This window comes from Drosophila sechellia, chromosome X (assembly GCF_004382195.2).
Source record: "Drosophila sechellia strain sech25 chromosome X, ASM438219v1, whole genome shotgun sequence".
NCBI lineage: Eukaryota > Metazoa > Arthropoda > Insecta > Diptera > Drosophilidae > Drosophila > Drosophila sechellia.
This window is the reverse complement of record NC_045954.1, coordinates 6,307,629-6,335,238: the sequence shown is the minus strand read 5'-3', so window position 1 is coordinate 6,335,238 and position 27,610 is coordinate 6,307,629. Positions and strand designations below refer to the sequence as shown.

The 27,610-nt window shown below is 42.5% G+C and overlaps 2 protein-coding genes across 3 annotated transcripts in view; both read right to left on the bottom strand.

The window, feature by feature from the left end:
- The window catches only part of LOC6612249 (GAS2-like protein pickled eggs), a 48,887-nt gene that overhangs the window by 6,261 nt on the left and 15,016 nt on the right, over nt 1-27,610 (bottom strand). For both annotated transcript variants that reach the window (XM_032725638.1, XM_032725639.1), the window contains exons 3-6: nt 14,757-15,156; nt 1,478-1,674; nt 1,288-1,406; nt 920-1,215 (exon numbers count right to left, since the gene is read on the bottom strand). In XM_032725638.1, the coding sequence (XP_032581529.1) occupies nt 920-1,215; nt 1,288-1,406; nt 1,478-1,674; nt 14,757-14,924 (780 nt within the window). In that variant the 5' untranslated portion in view covers nt 14,925-15,156. The remainder of the gene's footprint in view (nt 1-919; nt 1,216-1,287; nt 1,407-1,477; nt 1,675-14,756; nt 15,157-27,610) is intronic.
- On the bottom strand, nt 9,535-14,749 carry LOC6612250 (putative ATP-dependent RNA helicase CG14443). The gene has a single exon (XM_002036726.2). The coding sequence runs from the start codon at nt 12,038-12,040 to the stop codon at nt 9,902-9,904; it is 2,139 nt and encodes a 712-aa protein (XP_002036762.1). The 5' UTR covers nt 12,041-14,749; the 3' UTR covers nt 9,535-9,901.

Below are 27,610 nucleotides of genomic sequence, written 5' to 3'. Positions count from 1 at the left end.
CTGCTGCACAAATTGATTGGCTGCCTCGGAGTGGATTTTAGCTGGAGAAGGAGGACGGTGCGATGGCGGAGGAGAGGACCATGTCCATGTCCAGGTCCATGTCCCATCCATCCAGCGACCATCCATCCCCCAGCTGTCGAACATTGTTGCTGCTGTTGCTGCTGCTGCTGTTGCTCATGTTGCTGTTGTCAATGTTGCTGGCGGCGTGAGGAAATGTTTGCATGGCTTTCATTAGTTTGGCCGTCAATGATTTTCCATTGCGCCTGACCAATCCGCATCCTTTGTTGGCTGCTGCTCACTGCTGTCGTCGTCACACTTGCAATTACATTGACAATTGCAATTGTTGTAATTGTTGTTGGCACATCGTCTTGTCAAATTAATTTGACATCTCAACATGGCAGCAGGCAAATCTGGGAAACCCTCATAACACTAACACCCCATCAAACAGAAAAAGGTGGACAAAAATATACCAAAGTTCCAGTTTCAATTGCTTCTGATTTGTTTTGGTATTGTTTTCGGCGTGTTGTTTTTGTTTTTTTGTATTTTTTATTTTTCCTAACTGGAAACTTAGCCATGGCTAAAAATGGACATGAGAAAACTAGCAACACAACAGCAGCCCAAGCTAAACAATAACAAACAAAATCGTGAGCTGAGCCCGCTCAGAAAAAAAAGTAAATAGAAAAGAAAAAATAGCAACCAAAATATAAAAGAAAAACCCAAAAGTGGACATTGGGAGTGGGACTGGGATACCGAAGGAACGGGAACGGAAAGCCCTGCGGGAAAATGGAAAACCAAAAGCGGAAAGATCTGATACTGGACACCAAGTTGGTGTCCACTTATTTGCAAGAATTTGGTTCAATTCACCCAACTTATCAAATGATTTAAAAATATCAATGGTTAATCGATTCGCTTCACTCACCATTTCGTCGAGGCTCTTCAGATCATTGGTGATTATCTGTGGCTGTGGTCCGTACATCAGCACGGGATTCTGGTCGCCATCATCCTCGGTCTCCGAATCGTCACTGTCATCATACAGATCCGTCTCCACTGTGGTCGTCGTTATTGTCGTCATTGTGGCGGCACTACTATTTCCGGACTCCAGTGCCTCCGTTTGGGTGCCGTTTTCCGAGCAGCCAGCTCCGTTGGCCTTGATGTCCGCGGCGATTTCCCGATCGATTTGTCGCTCCATTTGCACCAGCATGGGAGCCAACATTCCTAGTGGAATAGAAATCGAATAGAATGGTTTCAATATTTTATGGTTTTATGGAATTGGCCATGGATACCTACCAAACTTGGCTCCCCGACGTGCCACCTCCAGGAGGCACAGGATCACGTGCTTCTCGTTTTTGCGCATGATCAGATCATCCGTTTCGAACAGCAGGCACTCGATGATCTTTAGGCTCTTTCTGCAAGAATTGGATAAGATATAAGATATAAGATTAATCAGAATTACGATTGATTGGCGGTTTGAACCCACCTGCACCAGGTTATAAAGTTGGAGACATTGTCGCGGGCGAAGAAGGTGCCACTTTTGGCGGCCGGAAGGTAGTGGACATTGCCCATGGCCAGAATGGGACCCGCCAGACCCGACGTCATCGAGCGGGTCATCGATTTGTTGCGGGCCTGCCGCCGTGCCAGATAATCCTCAGCCGCTTGTCTCACATAATTTGCGTGCTGCAAAATAAAAGAACGAACGAACGAACGATGTAGAGACATTAGCATTTGCAATGAGATGATGCAGAAATTCCCAATGAGCACGGCAAATAATTCGCCGAGCCGAGTGCGTGTGCGAGTGAAAGTCAAAAATACAAAACTAGAAAACGTTTTATTTTTAAGCTCCTTAGGAATTTAGCACGGCATTTTTAGGCTGTCCCCCCACCCCCCTTTGAATTTCCCGCGATCTTGGCCAACACATTTGCTACCTGCAATGGGCGTTGAACGATCAACGTTGTCGCCGCGACAATGCTACATATCTATCTATTTGCGTTCTTCTGGGGTAATTCGTATTTTAGGACACAGCGTTGTGGTTTTCATCCTGGAGCATCCAACTGCATCCTAACCATGTGAAACTTAATGTTTCGAATACATTTCGCATCTCATGCACCCCCACATTGTAATCCCCGCTATTATTTGCCATTGGCACATTTGACGTTTGGGGTTATGTCATCCGCAATCCCCGAGTTCCCTGGGCCAAAACGAAAAAAAAAAAACCAAAAAAAAAAAAAAAATTAAGCTCCAATCCCATTCGGAGCGAAAACAACAACTGCAATCGTGTCTCGACGTGTCATGCATTTCCATTTGCATCATTCCATATTCATTTATGCACACTTTGTTGTAATAATTTAATATTTAAACAATATTATTATGATATCTGCTTCTTCCACCGCCTCTCTTCTTTTATGGATATCTGACAAATGCTTTATTTGGTGTTTATTGTTTCACCTTACCATAATACCCTAACCCAAATAAGGGGAACAGAAACTGCAATGAATGCGGTGACGATGATGACGCTCCGCTGACGTTTGCATGCATTTGTATACATACATACATATGTACATAGGTATGTACGTACATCTTAAGGAAAGCCAGAGAAGATCAAATTGAGATCGTAAACTAATTACTAATATGCATATTCTAGGCTTTAAGCCTATTGTATAATTAAGTTAGGGAAACACATTTGATACAGATCTACTTATAAAGAGTTATCTTATGCGGAAAGAGCGTTAACAAGTCGGTCTGATTGCCTCGTTGCCTTTTCTTTTCGGCATCTACATCTTTGGCTTCTTCTTTTCTTCCTCTTTGGCTCTTATCATGCCGCTCGCAAGGTAAAGCTGCAACGCCCACAACCCATTTCGGCAACCCAGAGGCGTTAAATGCATCTCTCTTCTTCTCGCCCCGTCTCTTTCCCACACAGCCATCTCCCTCTCTCTCTCTCTCTGGCTCTCCTTGAACAGATGCGCTACCCACGAAGTTTGTTTGGGCCTTGGTTTCACTTTGGCCGCCAGCCTAGAACCGGGGCTTCAACACAGATACAGTCAGGGGCAAATAAACAGTGTTTCTTATATTGCATAAAAAGTTATTATAATATATCATTGTTTTAGAAAATAGCAAACTAACTTTGGAGATGCACAAGACTATAACTTTGTGTTCTTAACTTGATTTTGGACCATAGTTACTGTTATATACTTTCAAGACCTTATATCTTCATCACCACTATGGGTGTCTTATGTGCAGGTGAGTGTTTGCTGCAGCAGCACTCCAATGTTTGTTTGGCTTCTTCCTCTTCTGAATCCGAATCCGAATCCGAATCTGAATAATGCATGCAGAGTGGCGCGCGACAGAGACGGACGCACATGCATATTTGATAATCGCAGCATCACATTTTCACTTTCGAAATTCGACAATTGACTGAGCCATTGGAAGACGGGGGTGGACCGTTGTGGAAATGGAAATTGTTATTATGACATCAAAACTTTCTTGCATCAACAACGGCGGAGACGGCACGTGCCACTTGTTGTTGTTGGTTTTGTTTCACTTTACACCGTCGCTGGAGCAAGTGCAAGTGCAGTTCGCTGTTGATAAATCGATACTGGGACACCGGAAAAAATAAATCAAACTGCCAGCTATCTTATCTTATATATCGATAGTGAAAACAAAACTAAGTAATTCGATTGGTAGCTATAACTATGGTCACCAAATACAATCATTTATATGCTTTTCACACGGGATTTCCTCTTGAGGAATTAAGTTCTGTACCATCAAAGGCTGGGGTCACCAGCCACAGTCTTTTCCTAAATCCTTCTCAGTGTGTGTGTGTGGGCTTTAATTCAGCCATAAAAATTAAAGGTGGTAACTGCATCAAACTTTGTTTTCTTATCCATCTAACCCAGTGAACTGTCTGTCATACACATCCGCAGCCACATCCGCATCCGCCTCCGCCTCTTCAGAGTCAAGTGTCGAAGCAATTAACATGACTCTTCTTCTAGTTCTACTTAGTCTTCTTATCCATATGGTTCCCAGTTCTTCTCTTGTTTTCATTTTTCTTCCCCCCTGGGAATAGAACTTTGAGTGCGAAAGAGATGGAAAGTGGGTCGACCTGTAGTCCACCGCTTACCGCCTACGACACTCAATCTGGCCACGCCCCCTTCATATTGCAAATACGTGACGGTGATGCGGTGCAAGAACGAGAAGAAGAAGACCGCAAGGAGGCAGAAGAAGAACTACAGTGAGCCCTCCATTTATCGAACATGTACTATTAAAAAAATTAAGTTAATTAAGCGTTGAGTGCATTGCACATTCTGTTCGTCCACACCTTTTGCACGTGAGTTTCACTTAACGAGACTTTGAAATGGGGAAGTTGGGGTTTGTTAAAGTTATGGATGTTCGACTGTAAATGGTGTGTGCGAAAAAAAAGAGAGGGCGTTATTACAGGTACGTAACGTCACGTAATTAGCTTAGATTTTTCTCTATTTTTTGCTGTGCTTTTGCCTGTGCACAAAATGTATGTCAATATGGCGTTAATAACATTACATGACTACTACTTAAAGCTATTGCAAAAAAAAAAAGAAATAAACTGCAACAACAGAAATAAACTCTGTCGCATTATTTGTACCGTAACATTCGACGACGTAAGCGACGGCAGAGCAACGCAGCCAGTGCGAAAAGTATTTTTTGCTTCCGCAAAAGGCAAATTAAATAAAACAAAATTAAAGCGCACAAAAAAGCAGCAGCAGCAGCCAAATAATAAATAAAATGACATCGCAAAAAATTCAGTTGAAAAAAAAAACCGTGGAGCCAATAAGGCACTAAACTCTTAGAAATTTATCGAATGTTTTGCATTAATTTATATCAATCCAAGATCAGCGATGAATTATAATTTCAATTATTTATATTTATATTTATAAATTTACTAGGATGTTCAATTGGAATATAAGTAAGATATATTTTTATGCGGGTGGTTAGTATTTATAATACGATGCTCACTGTACCAAACATTAGTTGATTTTTGCAATTACACAGACGCATTTGTGATTCCTTCGAAGTGCCAAAGATGGCGGGGGAAGTTTGCTAAGCGGATTTGCCGCCGTTTCAACTGTTATTTTGTTATTTACCAGTTATTATTATTATTTTGTATTTATTTTTTTTTCTTGGTTTTGTCGCTGATTGCCGTCGATTGGCCCCACACACAAAAAATAAATAAAAAAAAAAACGCACACAATAAACCGCAAACTGGGAGCTCAATCAAAATCACAAAACTGTCCGCGACCCATTCAAAATCATATTTCAAACGCCGTTCCATCGGCGGCTTTGTTGTCTCTTTGGGTTCAAGGTTCTCCCATGGCGATGACTTCCTACCCACAATTCGTATATGGCTTATATGGCTTTGGCAATGATAGATCGATCCATCCATCGATCGATCGACCAATCGATTCGCTTGCAAATGATTTCTGCACAACGGAGCGCACAGGTAAAACAGCTAACAGCTAACCATGATCGATCTATCGATCTCCTCGCCGAGATTCAAACACTGACTCGGCTCACCTGCTCGGTGGTCTTTTGATCTTGCTAACGGTATTTCCATAATGCCCATAGAAGGCGTTCTCTTCTACCTTTTTTGTTTCGTTTTTTTTTTTGTTTTGTACTGGGCCCAAAGTTTAGTGCTATGTGTGTTTGTGTGGGAAAAACTTGAAGTGACCCTGACGATTGGCAATTTCGATAGAGCTCTGCAGAATCGATGAGATCACTCAGAATTGGCGATTTCCGATTACGATTGCAAGAGCCGAAGAAGCATATCTAAAAAAAACCAAATTCAAAGCTACGACTTCCGCTTGACCCGAAGTCAAATGGTACTGTTAACTGGAAATGGAAGTAATGGATATATAATAGCAACTAGTGTGTGCTCTCGAAATCCGAGTAGCTTCAATCCAATTAGCCTAGTAACTAGGGGTATTGTTTTGCCTTTTTGCAACCATATGTATTAGTTCACCGATTTCACAGAAAAAAATGTTTCCTCAGGCTTCTGAATAAAACACAAAAACATATCTTTCCCATTGCCATTGTTTTTAATTACAGGAAAATTACAGATACGGTCGTCTTTTGATTGGTTTTAATTACTTGTGAAATTTTGAAAATCACACAACTAAGCAAAAACAAACGTTAATAACTTGTTATTTCATTGTGAACATATATATATATATATATATTTCTTGGCCAGTCCAATTACCCCAAGTTTGGCTAAATATCTTCAAAATTAGCAGAGAGATTTCCTTAAATGGACCCCGAAACGATCGGGTTGTTAATGGCCAAGTTAAATTAGGGTTATTCTTTATAAGGTCAGTTAATGCTTCTGAATGAAATGAAAAATGTATTTACGATTCTAGGGTTCAGAGACATTGGGAGAAACGAAACGAAACGAAACGAAAGAGGGCAAAACAGCACAGCTAAGTAGATGGGCATTTGGATACGGCCAAAACTGGCAGAATTCGATGCCAAAACTCCCCTGAACGAAAAACAAAGAAAAAACTAAACCAAACCGAACTGGTTTACGTTGTTGTAGTCGGGCCAAAGCCAAAACGAATTTTGAATGTGGGTGAAGTTGTTAAAAATGTGGCAAACGCAATCGAGGTTAGCCAGAGCTATGGAGCTATAGCTCGATACCGAGAACCAACCCCCCGCCGGACCCACCCACAATGATCTGTACCCACTTGGCGGCTATTTAGTTATAAACTTGAATTTAGACGCTGGCCAAATTAGAGCCGATCCATGTGCGAGTCGAGCGCCTGTGCCACCAAAGTGAGAGCGCGACTGACAAAATACGGCACTGGTTAGTTGCAAATATAACTAAAGATACAGGTACAGATACAGATACAGATACAGATGCAGATACAGATGGATTTACAGATGGATATACCAAGATACCGAAATAGAAACAGAAAACCGACTCTGACTCAGAACAAGCCGCAAATGTCGAGATCTGTTTGTCGCGCTTGTCCAATTTGTCCGATTCGGTGTGTTTCCTGTTTCGAATTGCCAAAATCCAAAGAGAGAAAAAGCATTACGTGTTTTTACTACCCAATGACTTCGATGACCAAACACTCTGGCTGATCTAATAACTTAAAGCTGTGAAAAATTAAAGCCCTTATCATAATAGCATAAGTGATGATTCTCTAAAAAGCGTAGGTTCTTGAAATCGTCTAGAAATGATTCTTTTGTAATCTTCTTCCAGGACCTTCCATTTATGACAATACTTTATGATTTCTAATCGGTTTACCCAAAATGGAGTGTTGGCCATTGGGAAATCTCTCCTCGAATGGCTCACGAACGTGGCGCTTCCGTTTTGCCAGAGATCCTTATCGCCATTTGGCAATGAGTGAGTCATCCGGTTACCGCATTGACCAGCTCATTTTCTCCAATGGATCACGGATTACGGATCACGATAGCGCCTTTAACGTACACAGAGATCATCACGGACGAATTATGGTGCGTGCTGGGTATAGAAATGGGTATGGAGGAGATTGGTGATCCGAGGGGGATCGGATGGCACGCGGATCGTGCAAATTGCCTGACCATGCCGGTCTATTTGGCTATTTGTCCACTTTCGGTGGGGGCAGCAGCATTTGTTGTGTGTGTGTGTAAATACGGAACATATGTAAATATTAATTTTATTAAGCAAACGTGACTGCAAGATCTCGGTGCGACTTCGGGGTTTTGGGCTATTGGAGTTTTAAGGCTTTTGGTCTTGGCACATTGACGTCGCCGACACGACAACGAACTGTGTTTGCTTTTCATATTTGGCTTTTTAATTCACAATATTTGTGTTTCAGTTTTGTTTTGGTTTTTATTTTCTTTTCTGCTTTTTGCACTGACAGAAGTTGACAGTTGCCATCACTCACGCATCCCGTGCGTGGGAACCCCCTTTTTTTGGATGTGGGGGAGTGGGTGGTTGTGGCGTGTGAACTGCTTGGGCGGCCTTGCCTTTGAAGTGCAGATCCGCCGGATACAAAACAAGTGGATGGGCATACGTGACAGCTTATCGTTATCGTTGCAACGGATTGTTTGTCTTCTTTGTGGTCAGGTAAAACGCATAAATAGTGGCCAGATCAAGTGAAGATGTTAAGAAGTTATAAAACAAATGAACAGTTACCACAAAGAACACGTAGTTAATGTAATTCAAAAAAATTCAAATGCCACTTATTGTTGCACGTGTCGTATACTTAACATTAAATGCATATGCCATTTCTTTTGACCATTAATTCTAGATCGGTATAGATGTGTGATGTGCCAGGATGTAATTATAGCCAATTACAAAGTGCCGTTTCATTAGGTCTCCCATTTCTAGAAACACTTTTGCGCAATCTTAAATTTCCGCAATGACTCAGCGAAATCGATCAATTGTTGAATCGATTGCCTTTTTCGGACTCCATCCCAACAACTCCGCCCCCTCAGCGCTGACCTTTGCGGTTCTAAATTTGGAAACACTGCATTTACGATCGTGAGTGATTTTGTTGTGGCTTGTGCTGGTCACGCTTTTCAGCCATCCCTAGAATGGTCATTTGCAGTTTGGGTGAAACGCAGCGCAACTCAACTCAACAGGCAACTGCAAACTGCTAGCTGCAACTGCAACTGCTGCACTGCTGCACTCACACCCCTCGAAAGATCTCAAATTAGTCAGCGACACTCCATAAATCAGGCACACTCATAGCAACCGAAGGAAAACAATCGAGTGGTCCACCAACTGACTCCAGGTCCCCAGGTTCCATGTCCCCATGTCCAGTTCCACTTGGGGCAGCTGCCAATGTCTCGGGGGTCCAAGCGATTAGCATACAATTTGTGGAAGGCGGGGCGGAGTGTGGTGGGGTTAACACTCGCGGCCATAAATAATAATCGCTAGGGGTCTTTTGGCTTGCAGACTCCAGGAGTTCGAAGTTAAAAGAGTTAAGAGTTTCGGACTGCCAGTTGGTTCCCGTCTGGCAGTTGTCGGTACAAATTGCACCGTTAATAAAGTCAAAATCGGATTAGACACGGTCCACCGCCCTCTTGTTTTTTTTTTTGTTTTTAGTTTTTTTCCGTCTGAACAAAACTCAGCTGCAAGCCGAGCCACCTGTGATATCTGTTGTAGATATAGCCGCGATACACACAACCCCTTCACACCCCAATCGGGCAAACGAAAACAGCCCAGCCGATCGATTGGCCAGAAATTTGATCTCGACTGGGACCGAAATCAAATGGCCAACACAATAAATTCACCTCTAATGAATTTTGATTCATTTCCATTTGCTTTTGGCGCAAACAACTAAATAACTCAGGCAATCAATGGGCCAAAAAGGGGGGTGGCTGCATAGAAAATATTGACCCATATATGTCAGAATATGGACGGTAGGCGAACCAGCGAATCGGTGACAGAAGCCAAATGAATCGATATGGATCGAGATCTAGGCGGATTTCCACAATTTACTGAACCATTATAACGATAGAAAACGATTTGTACTATAAATTGCAAATAAGCGAATTAAGTTTGAATATCCTGACGGGGTATTTTTAAAATTCTCTGTGAATTGCTGTAGTTCTTAAACATGTAAATATCATAAGGGATTTATTATGAACTGAAACCGTATTTGAATATTGATGCGCTGCCATGCATTTTACTTTGCTGCTCTTCACTTGCATAACGTCACGTCTCCTGAGCTCTGGATGCTCAACTTTCTTTGCGTACGTGCCATTCATGCCCCTCCCATTCGTCATTAGCCCATTTTGTAGTTGCCCCAAAAAGAAAAAAAACTGTTTAAACTGGCCCAGTTTAAACAATAAACATTTAAAGGGTTAAATCCATTATATATTGTAGTTAAACCATCAACATTTTTGGCAATGATATATATCGTTATATCGCTATATCGAAATGACCCTATTGCCTGCGATTGTAGCGTGGCGGACGATGGCGCTTTCGTTGACGGGGACCAAACTCCTTTTCTTCAGCGATCTGGAGAAGATGCGGTCCAATTTCTTGTTTGCAGACCTTGAGAAAATCGACCACGTCCATCACGAGCCTATAGTTTGCCTTGGTAAAGAAGCTGATGACCTCGCAGTTACTGTTACTCGTCAGCCATCCTGATCTGCTCAAGCGCTGAGCATACTTCTCAATGGTGTCCGGGAAATCGTAATTGATCACATAACGAATGCCTGGTACATCCAAGTAAATCGAAGACATTTGCGTGGCCACAATGATGTTGTAGGCGCCAGAGACAAAATCTCGGATTATTCCTTCCCTCTCCTGGGCAGTGCATCCACTATGGATGCCCTCACAGGGCACACATTTCCGTATCAAGTCCACCAGTTCTTCCACGACCTTTTGGCGCTTCACATAGATCACCACTTTACCGGGATTATCGCTCGTATCGTAAATGGAAGCCAGCTCCTCCATAAGGCGTTCTATTTTCGATAGCCCATTGACTACCTCCACCCGCTGGCGGATGTTCTGCAATTGCATGCCTAAATCGTTAATTTGACCCACGAGAATCGCGGTGTATTGGCCCATAAACTTCTTGGCCATCCGCTTCAGATTTGATGACCACGAGGTGCTGGTGACGACCAATTGGGCACGTTTACGTAGACAGCATAGTAGCCGGCAAATGTTACCCTCTAGGCCCACGTCAATCATGCGGTCAATGCCGTCCACAACCAAATAGGTGCAGCGTTCCAGTTCTACAACATGTTTTTTGTTATCTAGCATTTGCAGCAGGCGACCAGCAGAGGCCACCAGCAGATCGCATTCGGCATGCAATTGCCATTGACTGCTGCCCAAGAGGCAATACGTCCTAAGCTCGAGAGGATTCGTATAGTACAATACCTCTCTTTGGACCGTCACAGCAGCATCACGGCCGTTCACCAAAATCAAGACAATGGGTCCTTTCTTGCGCTGCTTTAATCCGCGCTGATTGTCTATGTTCATTATGCCCGGCAATAGATAGCCCAATGTTTTACCCGTGCCCTTTCCAGAAATCATCACAATATTTCTGCCCTCCTCGGCAATCGACCAAGTTTGCGCCTGGATGGGCGTGGGCGCATCAAAGCCTTGATCCTCCAGTTGCTGTAATATGGTTGCATTGAATCCGCTGCGCTCGAAACTCAGCACAGGCTCCGGATGCTCTCGCCCATCCCAGCTGGTCAAGGTGATATTGTGGCGTTCCCGATAATGAACGTCATTATTATACCCCTCATCCATCGGCAGCTTCCAGGTAGGCGGACTTAGGCTTTTGCTTTGGGACCAAGTATTCCAATGGGTACTGCGGCTTCTGGTCAAGGAGCGGTTTACCGAAACCTTTGGAATGGGGCTGCAACTCATGCTCCTCGATTGACTCTTCTTCCAGGAATTGCGGCCGCGATTGGCTGGACTTTTGGGTTCCGGACTCCCGTACGTCAGATCTCTTTGGGGCTTCGAAGGACAAACGCGCTTTGCGCGCGGTAGACTGCTGCTTCTGCTTCTTGATTGAAAATGTTTACGATAGGTTTTCACGGACTTGGAAGAATTTGCCGATTGCCAAGTTTCATGAATGCGACAAACAGCGCTCTGCAGTCGTGGTTTCCCTCCCATATCGGTACCGTGAGAACTTGATCCCGTAGTGGATTCCGAATCGGATGACGAGCCGGATTTCGAATCCAATTCCGAGCCGGAACTCGAGTCGGATCCGGAATCAGAAGACTCCGAACTGGACCGCAAATTAAATTTTCCTCTGCCTTCACTCATGCTCCTCCTTTTCGACGTAGACTTGGAAGATCCGCGAGCAGAGCGCGGGCCACTGGAACTCTGGCTCCGGACTTTCAACTTTGGTTTCTGTCCCCGAATTCCGTGGCGTATTTCGAAACGCCTTTCCGCAACGAAGTGGGACGCGGAGACAGAGCTGGAGTATTGTAAAGACCGGGACTGGCCGCTTGTATCACAAGCGCTGGAGCCCCAACTCGCATACTTCGAACTCTGAGCCTTTTCTGCATCGGCTTCGTTGTCCTTCCAGTTCCCAAACACCAGTTTCTTAGCTTTCTCGCACATTTTCTGCAGCACTTATTTGCGTTCGTTCACTTGGAATTTTTGCCGAGGCAATGAAAATTTTTCTTGCGAACACAGCGAAATGTCACGTGGTGTGAAAAAGTTGGCAACTCTGAACTTTGGTGTTGGCTAATTTTTAGTGTGTCCTCTTATTAGTGTTGCTCATTATTTAAATACATTTGAATTTATTTAAAAATTGAATTTTTTGTTATATTTTTGTTTGTTTTGTTTTGTTTTCTTGTTTGTTATTGTTTTTAATAGAATGTAATGGTATAAAATGTAATGTCTTATTGAGGGCATGAACTGTGGTTTAAGTCCGTATTAATCTGGAAGATTTATAATTAATGTGGACTTTTATGGTCTTGAATATGCTTAATTTCCCGAGTGCTGACTGCTCCAGTTCCGGACTGAGATACGGATACGGGTTTGTACTCCGCTGGCGGAAGTTCAGAGCGCTCTTACTCAATCGAAAGACCCACATCGGCCACATTGGGTGGGTTATCAGCCGTATAATTGGCGAGTGTGAGTGTGAGTGTCTGAATGTTTGGTCAATTAAAAGCATTCGCTGGCTTTTTATCAAATTCAATTAGCCGACGACGAAAGCCAAACAAATCCAAAAAAAAAAAAAAACAAGAAACGCCGCAACAAAGTTGCTCAATGCGGAATTCAGAGGGGGGTGTACCATCTCTCTAAATAAAAATCATAAAATTAAACAAAAAAAAGAAATATATATATATGAAGTACACATGCATGCATATGCGAGGAGTTCTAACTATAGAAAATCCGTATAATTAACTAGATAAATTGGCAAGCAATTGGCTGTACAGCTCGTTAAGGCTAATGATCGTCGGACAGCTAACGATCTCCTTTGGCTAATTGGCCCCCAGTACGGAACACCCCTCCTCGACCCGATTTTCAGACCACCCTTCATTTAAAGTGGCCATCAAGTCGTAATTACGCTCGTTGTTGGAACGATGAAGACATCAAATCGCACTGCATCTCGCCTTAGAATTGCTGGCCATTCAAAGAGATTTGTTTTGGCTGAAGATCCCAATCAGTCCGGAGTTTCAATTAAAGTTCCATTAACGCTTCGCGACACACACAATTATCAAAAAATTATATTTATGCTTATGACATTTCCGGCAGCTCCCCAGTTACCCAGCCCCCACCTCCCTCGCCGCCAGTGCAAAATTTATGCCCCCCTGTCTGAGTCATTTCATTTATTTCGAGACAGCGCAGACAGAAGATCAAAGCGACTTCATGATTATGCTGCACGCATATCCATCACCATATCGAGCTCGAGCACTCGCCTCGGGGTGGAGTTGTCTATGGATCCATGGATGCACTCGAGGATTGGGGGGCATGTGTGTGCAGGTGCAGGTGCAGGTGAGGCTGTGGCTGCTGCTGGGATCGCTGTGTGTGGCTACAGTGGTTGGGGGAGTGGCTAATCGGCACTAAGCGTAAAAAAAACACTTGAACAGTTACCAAGTTGGTGGATTACTTATAAAAAATAGTTCGACTTAAGCTAAAATCGATGAAAACTGCCGCACAAAATGTGGCATATATTTACGAGACGTTACAAGTTTTCTTTTAAAAAATATCCTTATTTACGCCAATCAGGCACTGCGATTTAAGGTCACTCTATACAGTATTACCAAATCATAACGACATTGCCCAACACTAACTGACAACACATTTCTATGGTACAAATATTACACTGGGCACAAATTCTCGGCTATGTTCTCTGAAGAATATCCACACACTGGGAAGAAACGGGAGGAGATCCACGCAGCAGGAGACCCCCCAAAGGGGGCAAGGCGATCTCGTTGCCGATACGAATCCGCAAAGCAGCAGCAGCAAAAAAAGCGGCAACAAGACACACACACACACACACACACACAAAAAAAAAGTTGCAAAACAAAAACCAAAACCAAAACAACAACAAAGCGGCAAAGTAGGAAAAGAGAAGAAATAGCTGCAACATCGGGGCAAGAGCAGAAGTAAAGACAAATTGTCTACGGGTTGAGGTCTTGCTATTGGCCTCCAGCGTGACGATGTCGGGTGCTACTGGCGCCACTCAGCGCCAGCCAAACAGAGAAGAGGGCCAAAAGGCAGGGGCCAGCCAGGGAGTTGTGGTTATGGCATGTGCCACCCAAACCAAACCAAGCCAAGCCAAACCGAAAAAAAACTGAAAACAGACTGCAGAAAAATACAAAAAAAATAAAAATAAATAAATAAAAACAAAAAAACAAAGGTAAGCAAATGGTATAACTGATCTAAGAGAAGATCGTATGTATTTATGCATTTGATGCAACATGCTAAGTTACTAATTAATAACTATATCGCTCAGAGTCTTGGACCATTGTATTCACCCATTTATTATCCCTGTCCCGTTATGGCTCATTTCAGTACTTCATTTAAATTATGCGCTTCTCACAAATGCTTTCGGTTGAGCAACTAAGCCGGCTCAATGAACCCCCGGCTGACCTGGTTTCTTCCTCCAACGTTTTTCCTGCCGTAGTGCCGTTGGCCACGTAAGAAGCCTTTTAGCCAAGCCGAGCGAGCCATAAAAGATGAAATGGAAATCTGTCGAGCTCTTGCCACTTGCAGAGTGTCGACTGATGTGTGTGTCGAGGATGTGAGTGTGTGGGATAACCATTGGATGGATGGATGGAGCGAAATGGAAATGGAATAGGTACTAGTATGAATTGCGGCTTACCTTGCACAATGCCACTCCCGTGTCCAAACGATCCATGAAGTTATCGGCATTGATGCTCAGCTCTGGATAGAGTGTGCTTAGCCACTCGGCCAAATCCTCCCTCATGGCCTCCAGGTACTCCTCACTGGATTTGAATGGCCTATATGGCCGCGCCTCCAACATGGCCATTCTTGTGTCGGTTTATTTTCAATCCTCCTAAAATTCTATTCACAGCTTCTTGGCCTTTGCCTTAGTTTTCGATTTCGATTTTATGCTTTTTGTTTATATAATATGTATATATTTATATTTTTGTGGTTAGTTAGACCTTAGCAAAGATTGGTCGTCGTGTTTTCGTTGCGCTTTTGGCTGCAGTGCATCGCGTCTGGTTCGGATTAGCGTTTCGGTTCGGTTCGATATTGAGCTGAAAGAAAAGAAAAAACGATATAAATATAAATTAACATTTTGTTAGTTAGTCTTTTATTATATTTTATGCTTGCTGCGGAAATGCAAGAATTTCCTCAACTCCTCGTCTGCAAATTCCGTTGATTGATGATATGTAATCAGATTGCCAGCGAGTGGATAATAAATTTTCAAAAAATTGTTACACCAAAACGGCGTAAATTTATGATTGTGCCACTGCAGCTGACATAATTATGGTACTGAAAACCGCAGCGGCAGCGGCAAACCACCGTCGCCGCCGCTGGCTAAACAGCAACAAAAAAAAAGTTATACAAATAAAATCAATAAATAAAACATAAAAGTCGGTGACTTGAAAAAGGCCCAGACAAACCAGCGGCAACCACTGGAAAAATAAAACAAAGTTGCTATTGGGGCGCCGGGTTAATGGCATCTCACACTCAAGTTCCCCCCTTGTTTTTTTTTCTTTTTTTTGCTTTTGCTCGCAGCTCATTAACAGCAGCGACTAATTGGCGGTAAGCCCAATTGAACTGTGAACTTCGGCCAGAAAGGAGATTAATGTCGAAGTCGTTCGCCAAGTGCCAACTGGCAACTGGCAACTTCAAGGCCAGTCATAAAAGTTATGGCTTATCAGGAGCGTTTATCGAATTATCGTTGCATAAGGATGCCGCAACAGGATTCGACCTTGGGCCATCAGAACAGGTTGCACTTATGGCCATCCGCCCCTCATTAATCCTCAACCGGCAATGGAATTCGACTTTAGACCCGCAGGACAAAGGAACTATGCGAACTATAAATACATATGTGTATTGCAAAATGCCTTTCATATTATGAAAAGAAACAGTTTATTGTTAATAAGTTCCCTAATTTTCCAACTCAAATGGCAGCATGTTGCACAAAATTCTAATTGAATAGCAGAACCACAAGGCAGACACACCTGTTCGATTAGTTATAAATTACAATAATTGGGCCAAGGTGCTGCTGGGTCAGGTCGAAATTTTTAATCTTGTATCTTGTAGGTGCGATCCAATCGATCGGTAATCATTAAAACGCCATGGGTGAAAGAGTGGGAACAAAGCTGAAAGAAATCGAATCCCATTCGCACTGGCATTCCGCTGTTTGGTTTTTTTGGGTTTTTGGTTTTTGGTTTTTAGAGATCGCTGTGTGTATTTTAAATGTTTTGTGTATTTAATTCGGCTGGCTATTGGATCCGTTGCTTGGTCCCCGTTGCTGTATTAAGTGCTTGCGCAACTGCCTCATTCCCGATGAGGCTGGTCTTAATTAAGGCGCACCGATTTGGCCACTTACGTGTTTTCTCAAAGTGATCAGGCGGATTCGGTATCGGATTGCGATTGCTATTCGAATTCGGATTCGTATTCGTATTCGCGTTCGCATTCGCATTTGTTTTTGCATTCGGTACAAGTGAAATAAAACACCTATGTATGTTGGCTAATTTGCTGACCATTGATGTACCCCAGAAACCAACCTCCGGGGGTCTTTGGTTTTTGCCTAAATCCGCATCTCATCCCCCGGATTTCACTTTCGCACTTGCGAAAATCTTTTTTGCCTAGATCGATCAATCTATTCACATGCCACGCCCCCTGCTGTTGACCCAAGTCGAAGAATAACAAAAAAAAAAAAAAAAAAAATTAATGAATACCTGAAGAAAACAAAAAATAACACAAAAAGTCGCAAACTTTCGAGACAAACATATATGCAAATGCTCGCTGGCCTTTTGTTCGAATGATTAGCGGTATTTTTGAAAGTGAATTTAATTAAAAAATCCGCATCCAAACACAGCGAAATGTATATAAACAGCACACACATTTTGCATAGTATAGGAGGATAGGATGCGTCGTTGGCATCGATTCGCATATAAGGTCTGTCCCATTCCATTCCAATCCAAGCCCATGCGATCCAATCTCCTCCCATCGCCAAGTCCGGTAATTGAATGCACCTCTACAGTTTTTTGTTTTTTGTTTTTCGTTTTCGTATTGTATTTTGACCATTGCCGATTTCCACATTCGAAACTGTCATCACAACTCCCCCGCATTTTCCAACGTTTTCCACATTGTTTTTTTTCCCAATGCTTCTCCATTCGGTGAGGCGCGAAACTTGTCCCTTATCTGACCAAAAGTTCCCAGACTTGATGGCAATTGAATTGATGGGTTCCCATATATACAATATGTTTTGTATGGTATATTCCTTATCAGATATTGCAGCAATTGTTCAATATGACCTTGTCTATCGGAAGAAAAAAGCTTCTATATTGAAGGGTTTAAGTAATCAAGCGAGGGGTACGAATATAAACTTCTTATCATTAGATGTCATGCCCATAATTGTTATTGTATCATTTTCTAATTAAGGCATATAAAAGTATATTTATGATATACGACTTTAAAATAGGAACATATTCCTTATGTTTGCTCATTTCTATTACTTTTTTTGATTCGGCTTACTGTTTTGTTATCTTTAGTTCTTCAAACTAAGAGCTCAGCAACAAGTGAACTAATGAAGAAAACCCCGCCCCCCATACTTTTTTGTACTTCTCCATCGCCTTTTCCCCACTTTTGACAATGGCAAAGTGTGAATTGCCGGATGACAAGTAAAAGTGATCGAGAGTGTGAAGCGATAACAGCAGCAGGCCCATAAAGATGTGGCTTGAACAACAGTGCGCATGGAAAATATGTTATAAAAGTAACGAATTCAATCGTTTGGTTGTTGCTGCCCTTGTTGCCTTTTTCAATTAACAATTACAAAAGTGGCAAAAGAGTTGGAGTTGGGTCATGCGCTAGAGTTGCACAATGCCGAAATTTGTTGTCATATCGATAGACGATGGACCCAATAGGTTAGTTATACCAGACACTTGGGGCACTTCAACTGCGAGTGAAACAAGACATTAAGTATCCGTTGCATATCCGAGAGATACTCGACGCCTCTTGCTTGTTGTTTTTGTGGAAAGTATCAACTTTATTGAAGCGATTGAAAATGATTGGGTAAATAATATGATATGATAATGAATGCGGTGTTTTGGTCTAGCTCTAGTTATAGCAATATAGGTTGAAATAGTACGCTTTTCTTTGATTGTATTCCCAAGAGAGTTCCCCTCCACATATTTTCTTTTCATGCCACCCAAACGTTCAATGACACTTGAGGCGACAATCGAAACGATTTCATTGCAGGCCCACAACATTCAATTGGAGTGCAGTTCACACTCCCACCAAGCAGCTCCATATCCATTCCATTTCCAATTTTAATACCAGTACCAGTACCAATTCCACTTCCACTTCCGTCTCCGTCTCCGAACACTCTCGAAATCATCCGAACTTGATGTACTCGCATCTGTCAGAAATTTCAGTGTCGAATGTGGACCATGGACCATGGACCATGGAGCATGGACCGTGGACCATGATTTTGACAGTGCTCGTTTATATGGGAATGGATGCAACTCCGTCTGCGTTGAGTGCTCCCCATTCAGCAACACACATTTGAAATCTCGTTCAAGTGCAAAAGTTATTTTCACAAGTTATTATCTATCCATTTTCAGCCATTGAGCCAACAACAATGGTAACACAGCAACACTCGACTCTGGAGTTCGACACCACCCTGCCTCCCTCCCTCCACCCACCGCTCCATCACCCTCTTTTGCATATGCACATATAGCATTTACCATATAGCATATATATGGTATACATATATACCCATGTCCCATCTGAATGTTTGGCTCCTTTTGTGGTCATTCCCTTTTGGCTCCTTTTGTCTGTTGATGCATTGTCATCATCATCCACCCATCGGCGGACTCCACTGCATTCCATCCCATGCATACCCAGATATATATGTATGTATATATGCATCTAGATATATATTTTCATTATCAGCCATAAATGTCAGCCACTATCCACTGTTCCACCTCATTTTCCGCATTTTCCCCGCTCATTTGGTTAAATGCACTTGCCGGAGTTTCCTTTTTGACGCTTTGTCTCCGTTTCGTTTTGTCATTTACGGCTAAATCAATAGACGCCAGACAAAAGGAGAGCCGGCGCCTTCATTTTTTTTTTTGTAGTTAAGAATCAAAAAATATAGTGAGTAAAAAAAAAATAGAAAAAATCTGGCATAGAGTGGCTTGCATGTGCACTACAGTGGTTTGCATCTTAAAAAAATATCAGCTTACATTTCCTCTAAATATGGTATATCTGCATAGTTTGAGCGCCGCCGTTGCTGAATTAATTATATTATAATTAATAGGTACAAATAACGAAAACTAAGCTACGGCGAGTTGATTTATCGCATGCCAACTAAATTTAACATTTTTATCGTGAAACCTTAATAAATTGCATATTTCATGGGAATGAAATGGAGAAGCTTCGATATGTTATTAATTTGGTGATTTTTAGACAGATGTTAACATAAATTTATATTTGATACATTATTTATGCACATTTTAATTATTCGTTGCAAAATTGAATATTAATTTATTGAGTTATGAGAGTAGATTTCCCATGGAACCTTGATCTCATATCATATTTCTAACAATCCAGAAGCACTGTACACTTTTGATGTTCATACTTATACTTGTATATTAGTTGGTGTTGGACACTGACTGTGATGTCGCCTGACGATTTTATTGGAGTGCGGTGGAGTGGGTGGCGTGTGTGGGAGGACGACGACCTTGGACTACCTGTGAGCACTACGAGGGGAGGGGGTAGGTTGGGGGTTGTGTACTGCGAGAGTGGGAGGATACCAATGAGCGGCGGACAAGGAAATCCACTGGCAGCGGGCCAAAACTAAAGTTCACCAAACTGACTCACCCAAAGCAAATAATCGAGCTCCGCGCAACAAGAACAACATCGCATTATATACGGGGAGTACAAAGAGAAGCGGTTTTTTAAGTTTTTTTTAATTTTTTTTTTTTTTTTTGTTTCGTCTGGCCTTAAGTAGATCAAACTTCCACTCACACACATGTTAACCTTCTAAAGCCGCTATATCATTTAAAAGGGCAAAGAAAACACAAAACACAAAAACCAAAGAACTGCAAATCAGCGGCAGCAACAACAACAAATAAAAAACAAAAAACTTGTCGCTCAATGGCCGCTTTTTGTAGAAATGTCGCAGAAACTTAATTTACAATTTATTTTGCCTCCGTCTGTGTAAGCAAAAAAAAAAAAAACGAGCGAGAATAAAAAACAACAAACAAACAAACAAAGACAAAGCTGCGACAAGTTAAGAATTCGAAACAAGAAACGCAACTTAAGCTGCGTAGGTTTCTTAAGTAACTTCAAATGTTTTGATTAGACTTTAAATGACAACAGCAACAACAACAACAACAACAATAGCTTAGCTCCAAGTTGGAGTCGAACCCAGTCATTTGCGCAGTCGCAGCTGCGCAGTGTGGGTTGCTTCAGGAGCGAGCGAGATGGGCATACGGAGAGGTGAGAGCGCAGAGAGGGTGAAGCAAGAAGGGGGGAGTGAGTAGTGCTGATTTTGTTCGACTTTGAAGACCAATGCAATGACCTCCGCCAAAGGACAACTAACTATGATCATATCTGATACTATGCCAATTCATAATACAGTCATGGTCAAAATTATTTTCACAAAGTGCATTTGAGTGAAATGTGAAAAGTGAAAATACTTTTGACCACCTCTGTATAATGCTTTTTGTAAACTAACACACAGTTATTTGCAGATATTGATAGTAAAAGTTATATATGTACATAGTTTATGATGGGAGGGTGTTTGGAAATCTTATCAGTTGATCCATCAGTCAATGTGGGGATTACATTGAGCAAACTAGAAAGGTTTTTGCACTATCTAAGAAACAGATATATGTACGTATGTACATATGTACATGCCGGAGTGACTGTGATCGTGCTATAGAATGTATGAATAAATACATAATACAATACATAATATGTGTACTCCACGCTCAATGACGTAATGGCGGTAGCACTTCGGTGCGTTAAAAGTGGGCTTTTGGCCAAGAAGGGGGAGAACGCGTTGGCCAAAGAGAGAGAGAGAGAGAGAGAGAGAGAGAGTGGGGGGGGGGGGGACAAAGGCGGCGATTGCAAGCGTTTTTCTGCCTCGCCACTTCTAATGCTTTTCAGTTTCTACCCCGCCCACTGTCTGACTTTCATTAACCATGGCTTCAAGTTGCTGCCTTTGTTGTTGCGTTCCGGCTGCTGTTTTACCTGATTCTTTTCTCTGCCACAGTGCGTACCCAATATATTGAATAGGATCAGAGGGGAAAGAAAGGATGATTAAATGTAATCTTCAAACGTTTACACCTTTTTATAGTGGAAAAGGAAATATTCCTAAGTAGCTGTATATTACTAAATACTATCGTTTTACTATAGGAACAAATATATGTGGTTCCAGCTAGCGATGTATGACTGTACTGTTTTAGTGTTGCTTTTATGCTTGCGCTGATGCTGTGAAGTTCTTTCTGCTGCACAACTCATGCCTTTCTGCTCCAACTAACGACCCCATCCTCTTGCCGTCTCCCTCACTCGCGGCTTCACCTTTCGCTCGTGCATGTGTGTGTTTGTGTGTGTGTGTGAGACAGACCTGAAGCGCAGCTTTCGGCTCTCTTTGGCACTCTCTTCTACGCTCTTGACCTTGAACTTGTGCCGGGTTTACTTTTGTTTTCTTTCGGTCGCCCCGCCAACACTTATGAGTTTTTTCCCCCATTTTTTTTGTATGTGTGCCTTTATTGTTGCCTTTCTTTTTGGCCCGGCCTAATCAGGCTTAATGCCGTCGCCATCTCACTCGCGCACTTTTGGGGCAAGGTGGTTGGTGGAGCGGAGAGAGGGGAGGGGAGGGGCGATCGAAAGGTAGCGTCTTCTGGGAACCAACCTAAAAAGGGCAATTTTTTTGCAGTATTTATGCAGAAATCGAATCGCTACGGCCTGTAATTTCTACGCGAGTATATATGCAAACAAGATTTATATGCTCCTCATAAATTCCGATTCTGCAGATTCTCGTACCCTTTCCCAATTCTTAGAAAGTTTTAACCGGATCGTTGATACCTTGGAAAATAAACGTATCAATTGATTCGTGCATATAAGATAGTGACAAATGGGTTATAATATATCTTGTCATGTGAAGATTCTTCCAAGAACCGATTAAATCGGAGTCTAATTCCGTGTTTCATTTGTGTGATATCATTCGTTTCGGTTAGGAACTAGTGCTTACTACATTAAACAGTGATTATCCAAACATATTTTGCAGTTTAAACAACAAAGTCATTAGCACTATAACCTTGTTTAGATACACGCCCTGCATATTTAGCTACTCTGCCAACAACCAAGTGTCAAAAAGTATTGCTGATAAGTAGTAGTAATTATTTGCATACAACACTGGACTACTTATTTTCAATCTACTTTAGCTTGGTTATATATGTATGAATGGAAAGTGAGTTCAATAAATTATTGTGACTTTAACAGGAATTTATTCAATTTGCAAGCAATAAATAAGATTTTTTCACGTTTCAGCGTAGTAAATTCTTATGACTTGCAAAATAAAATGTGACTTAAGTAACCTTCATACATTTGGAACTGGGATTGCGAGTGGATTATCCGCCTAGTGGGAGCTATCCGTTCTGGGTGCAATGGTAATGATGTTGAAGACGACTATCTAATGACAACTGACATTGGCCATGCGACAAGCTCGGTGGCCAAGATGTGTGACACAATTGCCACATATCCAATGACAATGTGCAGCTGGGGCAACAACAATCAGCAGTCAGCAGCGACAAGGGGCCAAGAACAAAAGTTGCTAAGATTTTGAAATGGAAACCGACCACCGACCACCGACCACCGACCACCGAGCGTCCAAGAGCAAGAGCAAGAGCAAAATAACTCGGACTAGACTTGCAATCCGTAACTAGAACTCGACGTGGAACTTGAACTGGATCTGGACCTGAACATAATTGGCAATTGTCTAGTCCGTAAAGACCTCCAATGCTCCATCTCCATTTCCATTTCCATTACCATTACCATTTGCCAACGTGCTGAGCTCTTTGGCCAGGTGAGAGTTATGCGTTGTTGTTAATTAGCCATTTACGGCCTGATTGCTGGCAGCCAAGTCATCGGCATCGGGCCCAGCCTTCCAACCTGCCAGCGATTCCGAGATCACCTGAGATCACCTGGTAACGAGGTCAAGACGCACGCACACACAGCGGGAGCAACCAGGCCACGGCGAACAACTGGAGCACATAGCGGGTGATAACTGTGCGGATCCCTTGATGCAAAAATCCCCTGCAGATCAAATAATTGAGAATTGTGCAAAAAAAAAATAAAAGAATAAGGAAAAAATGTAACCCATTGTATTGGCTAAAGTTACACGCGTTTGCTTTTAATTAGTTTAATAGCACTGCTATTAATCATGCGATAGCTTTGAAATACCACGTCTATCGAGCTAACAAACAAAACTGGAATCGTTCATAAGTGGGCTTTGCGGTTGCGAAACGCACTGTCTTCGGCACCATGAAGAACAACTCCGCTTGGCGGAGGGCATAATTGATATGCGACACGCACACGGCGATGGATCACTCCAATTTATGCATCGAACGACCAGGAAAACGAATCCAAACCTCGAGTTGGACCTGGACTTTGTCTTGGTGGACCTGCCAAAAGGAGTGGGAGATGGATGATGGGGCGACTTTGAGGCGTTGATGTCAACGTGCCACCTCCATAAACAACTCAATTCGATCGTGAGTCTGGCCACGTTGTTACGAATCGGTTCAATCAACTGCCCACTCCTCATCCCCACTCTATGCTATGTACATATGTACATACATACATACATACAACCTCCTTACGTTACCCCACCTTACCGCCCCGAACTGTTTTGATAGCAGGCACGTGATCTGCAGACGAAACACGCTGGCGAACCAAATCTGAATGGAGCATTTATGAATGGAGCACTCGGCTCCGGCTGGAGCTTGGCTCTAAAGTTTGGTTCACTTCAGTTCAGCTGGGTTCTACGATGTGCGTGAGCGTGTGTGTGCACTGTTCAAAATAGTTGGAATTCATTTAAGGAACTAAGTTATTCCAAATGGTGTTGGAAATAGTTAAATAGCTTTCTACTGCTAAATTTTCCTCAGTGCATCCGGTAGATAGTTTCGCTTTCTACAGATCGCTTCTAGGAGTATTTTGTAGACGCATGCGAAGAAGAGAAGGGACAGGAATCGGGAGATTGAGCTCTTCTTGCGAGAAGAACCGTTGTTGTAGTCGAATGTATCTGAAGTATCTTTGTATCTTCGTATCTGTATCTGTATTTTGGCACGAATGTCGCATGTTGCTGCTGCTATTGCTGTTGCTGTTGTTGTCGCCGTCTTCGTAGTCGTCTGACGCATTTGTCTGCCTGTCTCAGTGCGTGGCTTAACAACTTGAAATTGTGGCATAAACACGTTCTACAATTTCCGGCATGAGTGTTGGGCGTTTTGTTGTTTGTTGTTGTCGCCGTTGTTTTTCTGTTTTTCTGTTTTTCACATTTTTTATTTTTTATTTCTTCTTTCTGTATTTTTGTGTTTATTGGTTCCATTGATCATCATTATCCGCAAACAAAACACACGACTTTCAGATCGCATCTACGAGGCCCACTGGGAGTTTCGCCCGCCCCCCGCCCAAAAAAAAAATGAGGAGTGTGAGTGAGTGGGCTTCAGAGTTCCCTAAAAATATCCACCTCCCTTGGCTAATGTCAATGATCCATTCGAGCTATTTGGGAGTCTCGTTTCTCAGGGCTATTTATGGCTAACCTTGCGGCTCCAAAAAGCAAGCAGAGGCGCAACACTAACTCAACGCCAAAAGGTCTTTTATCTCGCGACTGCAGGCGATATTTTTTTTTTGTTTTGTGTGCGTTTGTCACTTTTAGAACAATTAATTAGTGTTTGTCTTTTTTTAGTCACACGGCCAGCGAGCAAACGACAAACTTTGGAAAACGATCGATTGACTGACCTTAGTCAGGGATAGAAATACCGATACAGATACAAAGATACAGAGATACAGAGATACCGAGATACACAGATACAGATACAGATGGAGCTACAAAATAGACACAATTACTGCGCTTGTGCGCACTTCAATAATGGTTAACGAAATTGAAAATAAATTCACTTTCGATTTCACGTTCATTCGTTCGTTTGTGCTGGCAAAATGCTTTAAATTAATTTATGACAAGCCCTTAAAGAGGGTTAGAGCAATTAAAATTGATCAAGCTGCGACCCCAGACATTGGAAGCGTTGATGATCATGTGGCATCATTAAAACCACCGTCCGAACAACATCATTTTGTGATAATGATCCGGCAATCAAACGCAGAGGGCTTAAAACAAAACCAAGCTAGTGTGAATGCCAAGCCATGTCAAATGGCCAAAAACAAATGGCCTAGACCAGAAAGACAGATCTCCAGATTCCCAAAGAGACGCTGAAACGCACAACCAATCTTGGGCCAGTTTCAATTTCGATTTCGTAATTTAAATTTCAAGTGGATTGGAAACGGTCAAAAGCCCCCCACTGCCACACAAAAAAAAAAATAAATAAAAAAATCAAATAGAAAAATAGGAAACACGTAAAACACAGCAGGTGATCAGAAGGCGGGGCAATTCGAGGGGTGCCTGCAATCAATTAGGCTTTGATGATGTTTGCCGAGTCGAAATTGAGTCCATTGCACGATCATTATACAAGATGATCGCATTATCGACTCAACTTTGACACACTGCAAAAGAGACGGGCACAAATTACACGGATATGAACTTGTGCGGATCAATTAAATGACATAATTGGATACGTTTTGGGTGCGTATTAGCGCTCGGCGAGCGATCGTTGATCATTGAAAATCCCCAACGAGCTCCATTTTGGGATTCAATGTTGGGGCAAATCGATTATGAGCCAAAACAATTGAAGTCAGGGACTAATGTCTAGGAAAACGATTAGCGGAGAGTATATTCTACTTAACACACACACTTCTGTAACTGTAACAAGTGCCAAGTCAAATCAAATGCCGCTTAGGTCATTAGTTTTCTTTATCACAATCACAGTTCCTGCTCACTGATCAATGATCTCACTGACACATTGGCGCTTTGCAATGTCAGTTCCCATTGAAGTCAATTGATTTCACTGATCCGATCAAGGTTTCTATTCTGCTGGTAGCTCCAAGAGAGTAAACCACAATTGAACGCAGACGAGTTCATTGGCACCTCTGGAGCGAATTGACCATTGATCAATGTTTTCAGCGCTCATTTATCAAGCTTTCAAGGCGTTCCTTTTTCGCTCCAGTTTGCAGATACGTATGTATGTAGAGATACACCCACCCGTCGAAGAACAACCCACGCCTCCCTCTGCAGATCGCGATCTTTGGACATTTGGACATTGGCCATACTCCCATCGCACCATAGATCAGCGCCAGCATTTCCGCATTGCCATTTGGTTAGGTTAGTCGAGATCAGCGCACTCGAGCGTTTCTCAAAGCCTTCGATCATTTCATTTCATTTCAATTCCATTTCAATTCGAATACCAATTCGCATGCAAAACGTTGCGCATTCTAAAAACGATCGCCGAGCTTGACCAACGCCCAGTGCATTATTATTATCATCATCATTATTATTGTTCCGTCATATTTCACTGGCAAATTGCTGGGCGATCGTTAATGGTGACAGGAGAGGCACCAGTGGCTCCTCTCGACGTGGAAAATAAATGGAAAATTTAAATATGCTAGAAATGCGAGATGTGAAATAAATGTGCCCAGCTAGCTAATCGATTAATTGCCACGGCGCAGCTACAGAAGCACTCAGCGAATGCCCAGTTGACTACATACATATACCCACACTCACTTCTGTGCGGCTGGAAGCCCCGGGAGAGGTAGTATTCATACCAATACCAGCATAGAACATGGACCGTAGACCTACCATATACCTTATACCATATACCATGGCTCGCGGGGAAAGGTCGTAACGAATGGTCGCCGGAATGGCCCAAACGAATTGCGCAGTCGATAAAATGAACAAAGAATTCGCAACGCCCACAAAATGAGGCGGAACATTTAGAATGCGGGGCGCGAAAAGGGGCAACAATTTACATTGGCATCGCTTAAAATGGCAGGAAGCTGTGCTGCACAGGGACACGAACTCACGCCGAGAAGGTGGATAAGAAAAGAGTGGGTCGCCTGGAGTGCAGAACGCGATAAGGATACCATGATTGGGTATGGTATGGTATGGTATGGTATGGTATGGTTCTATGGTAGAAGATAGGAAAAACAGAAGGACATGTTTCATACACATATGTGCATATCTAAAAGGTTCCTAATTTATGGTACTGTTTTGGAAAAAACTCGCAACTTCTGCTAAATGGAAAAGTTCAAGAAAAGGGGTAACAAACTTGGGCAAAAGGAAACACAAAGCCAAATCAAAGGAAATAACAAGAAAATAAATATGCGAACGAAATAAGACCAACTGCAAGAAGTGGG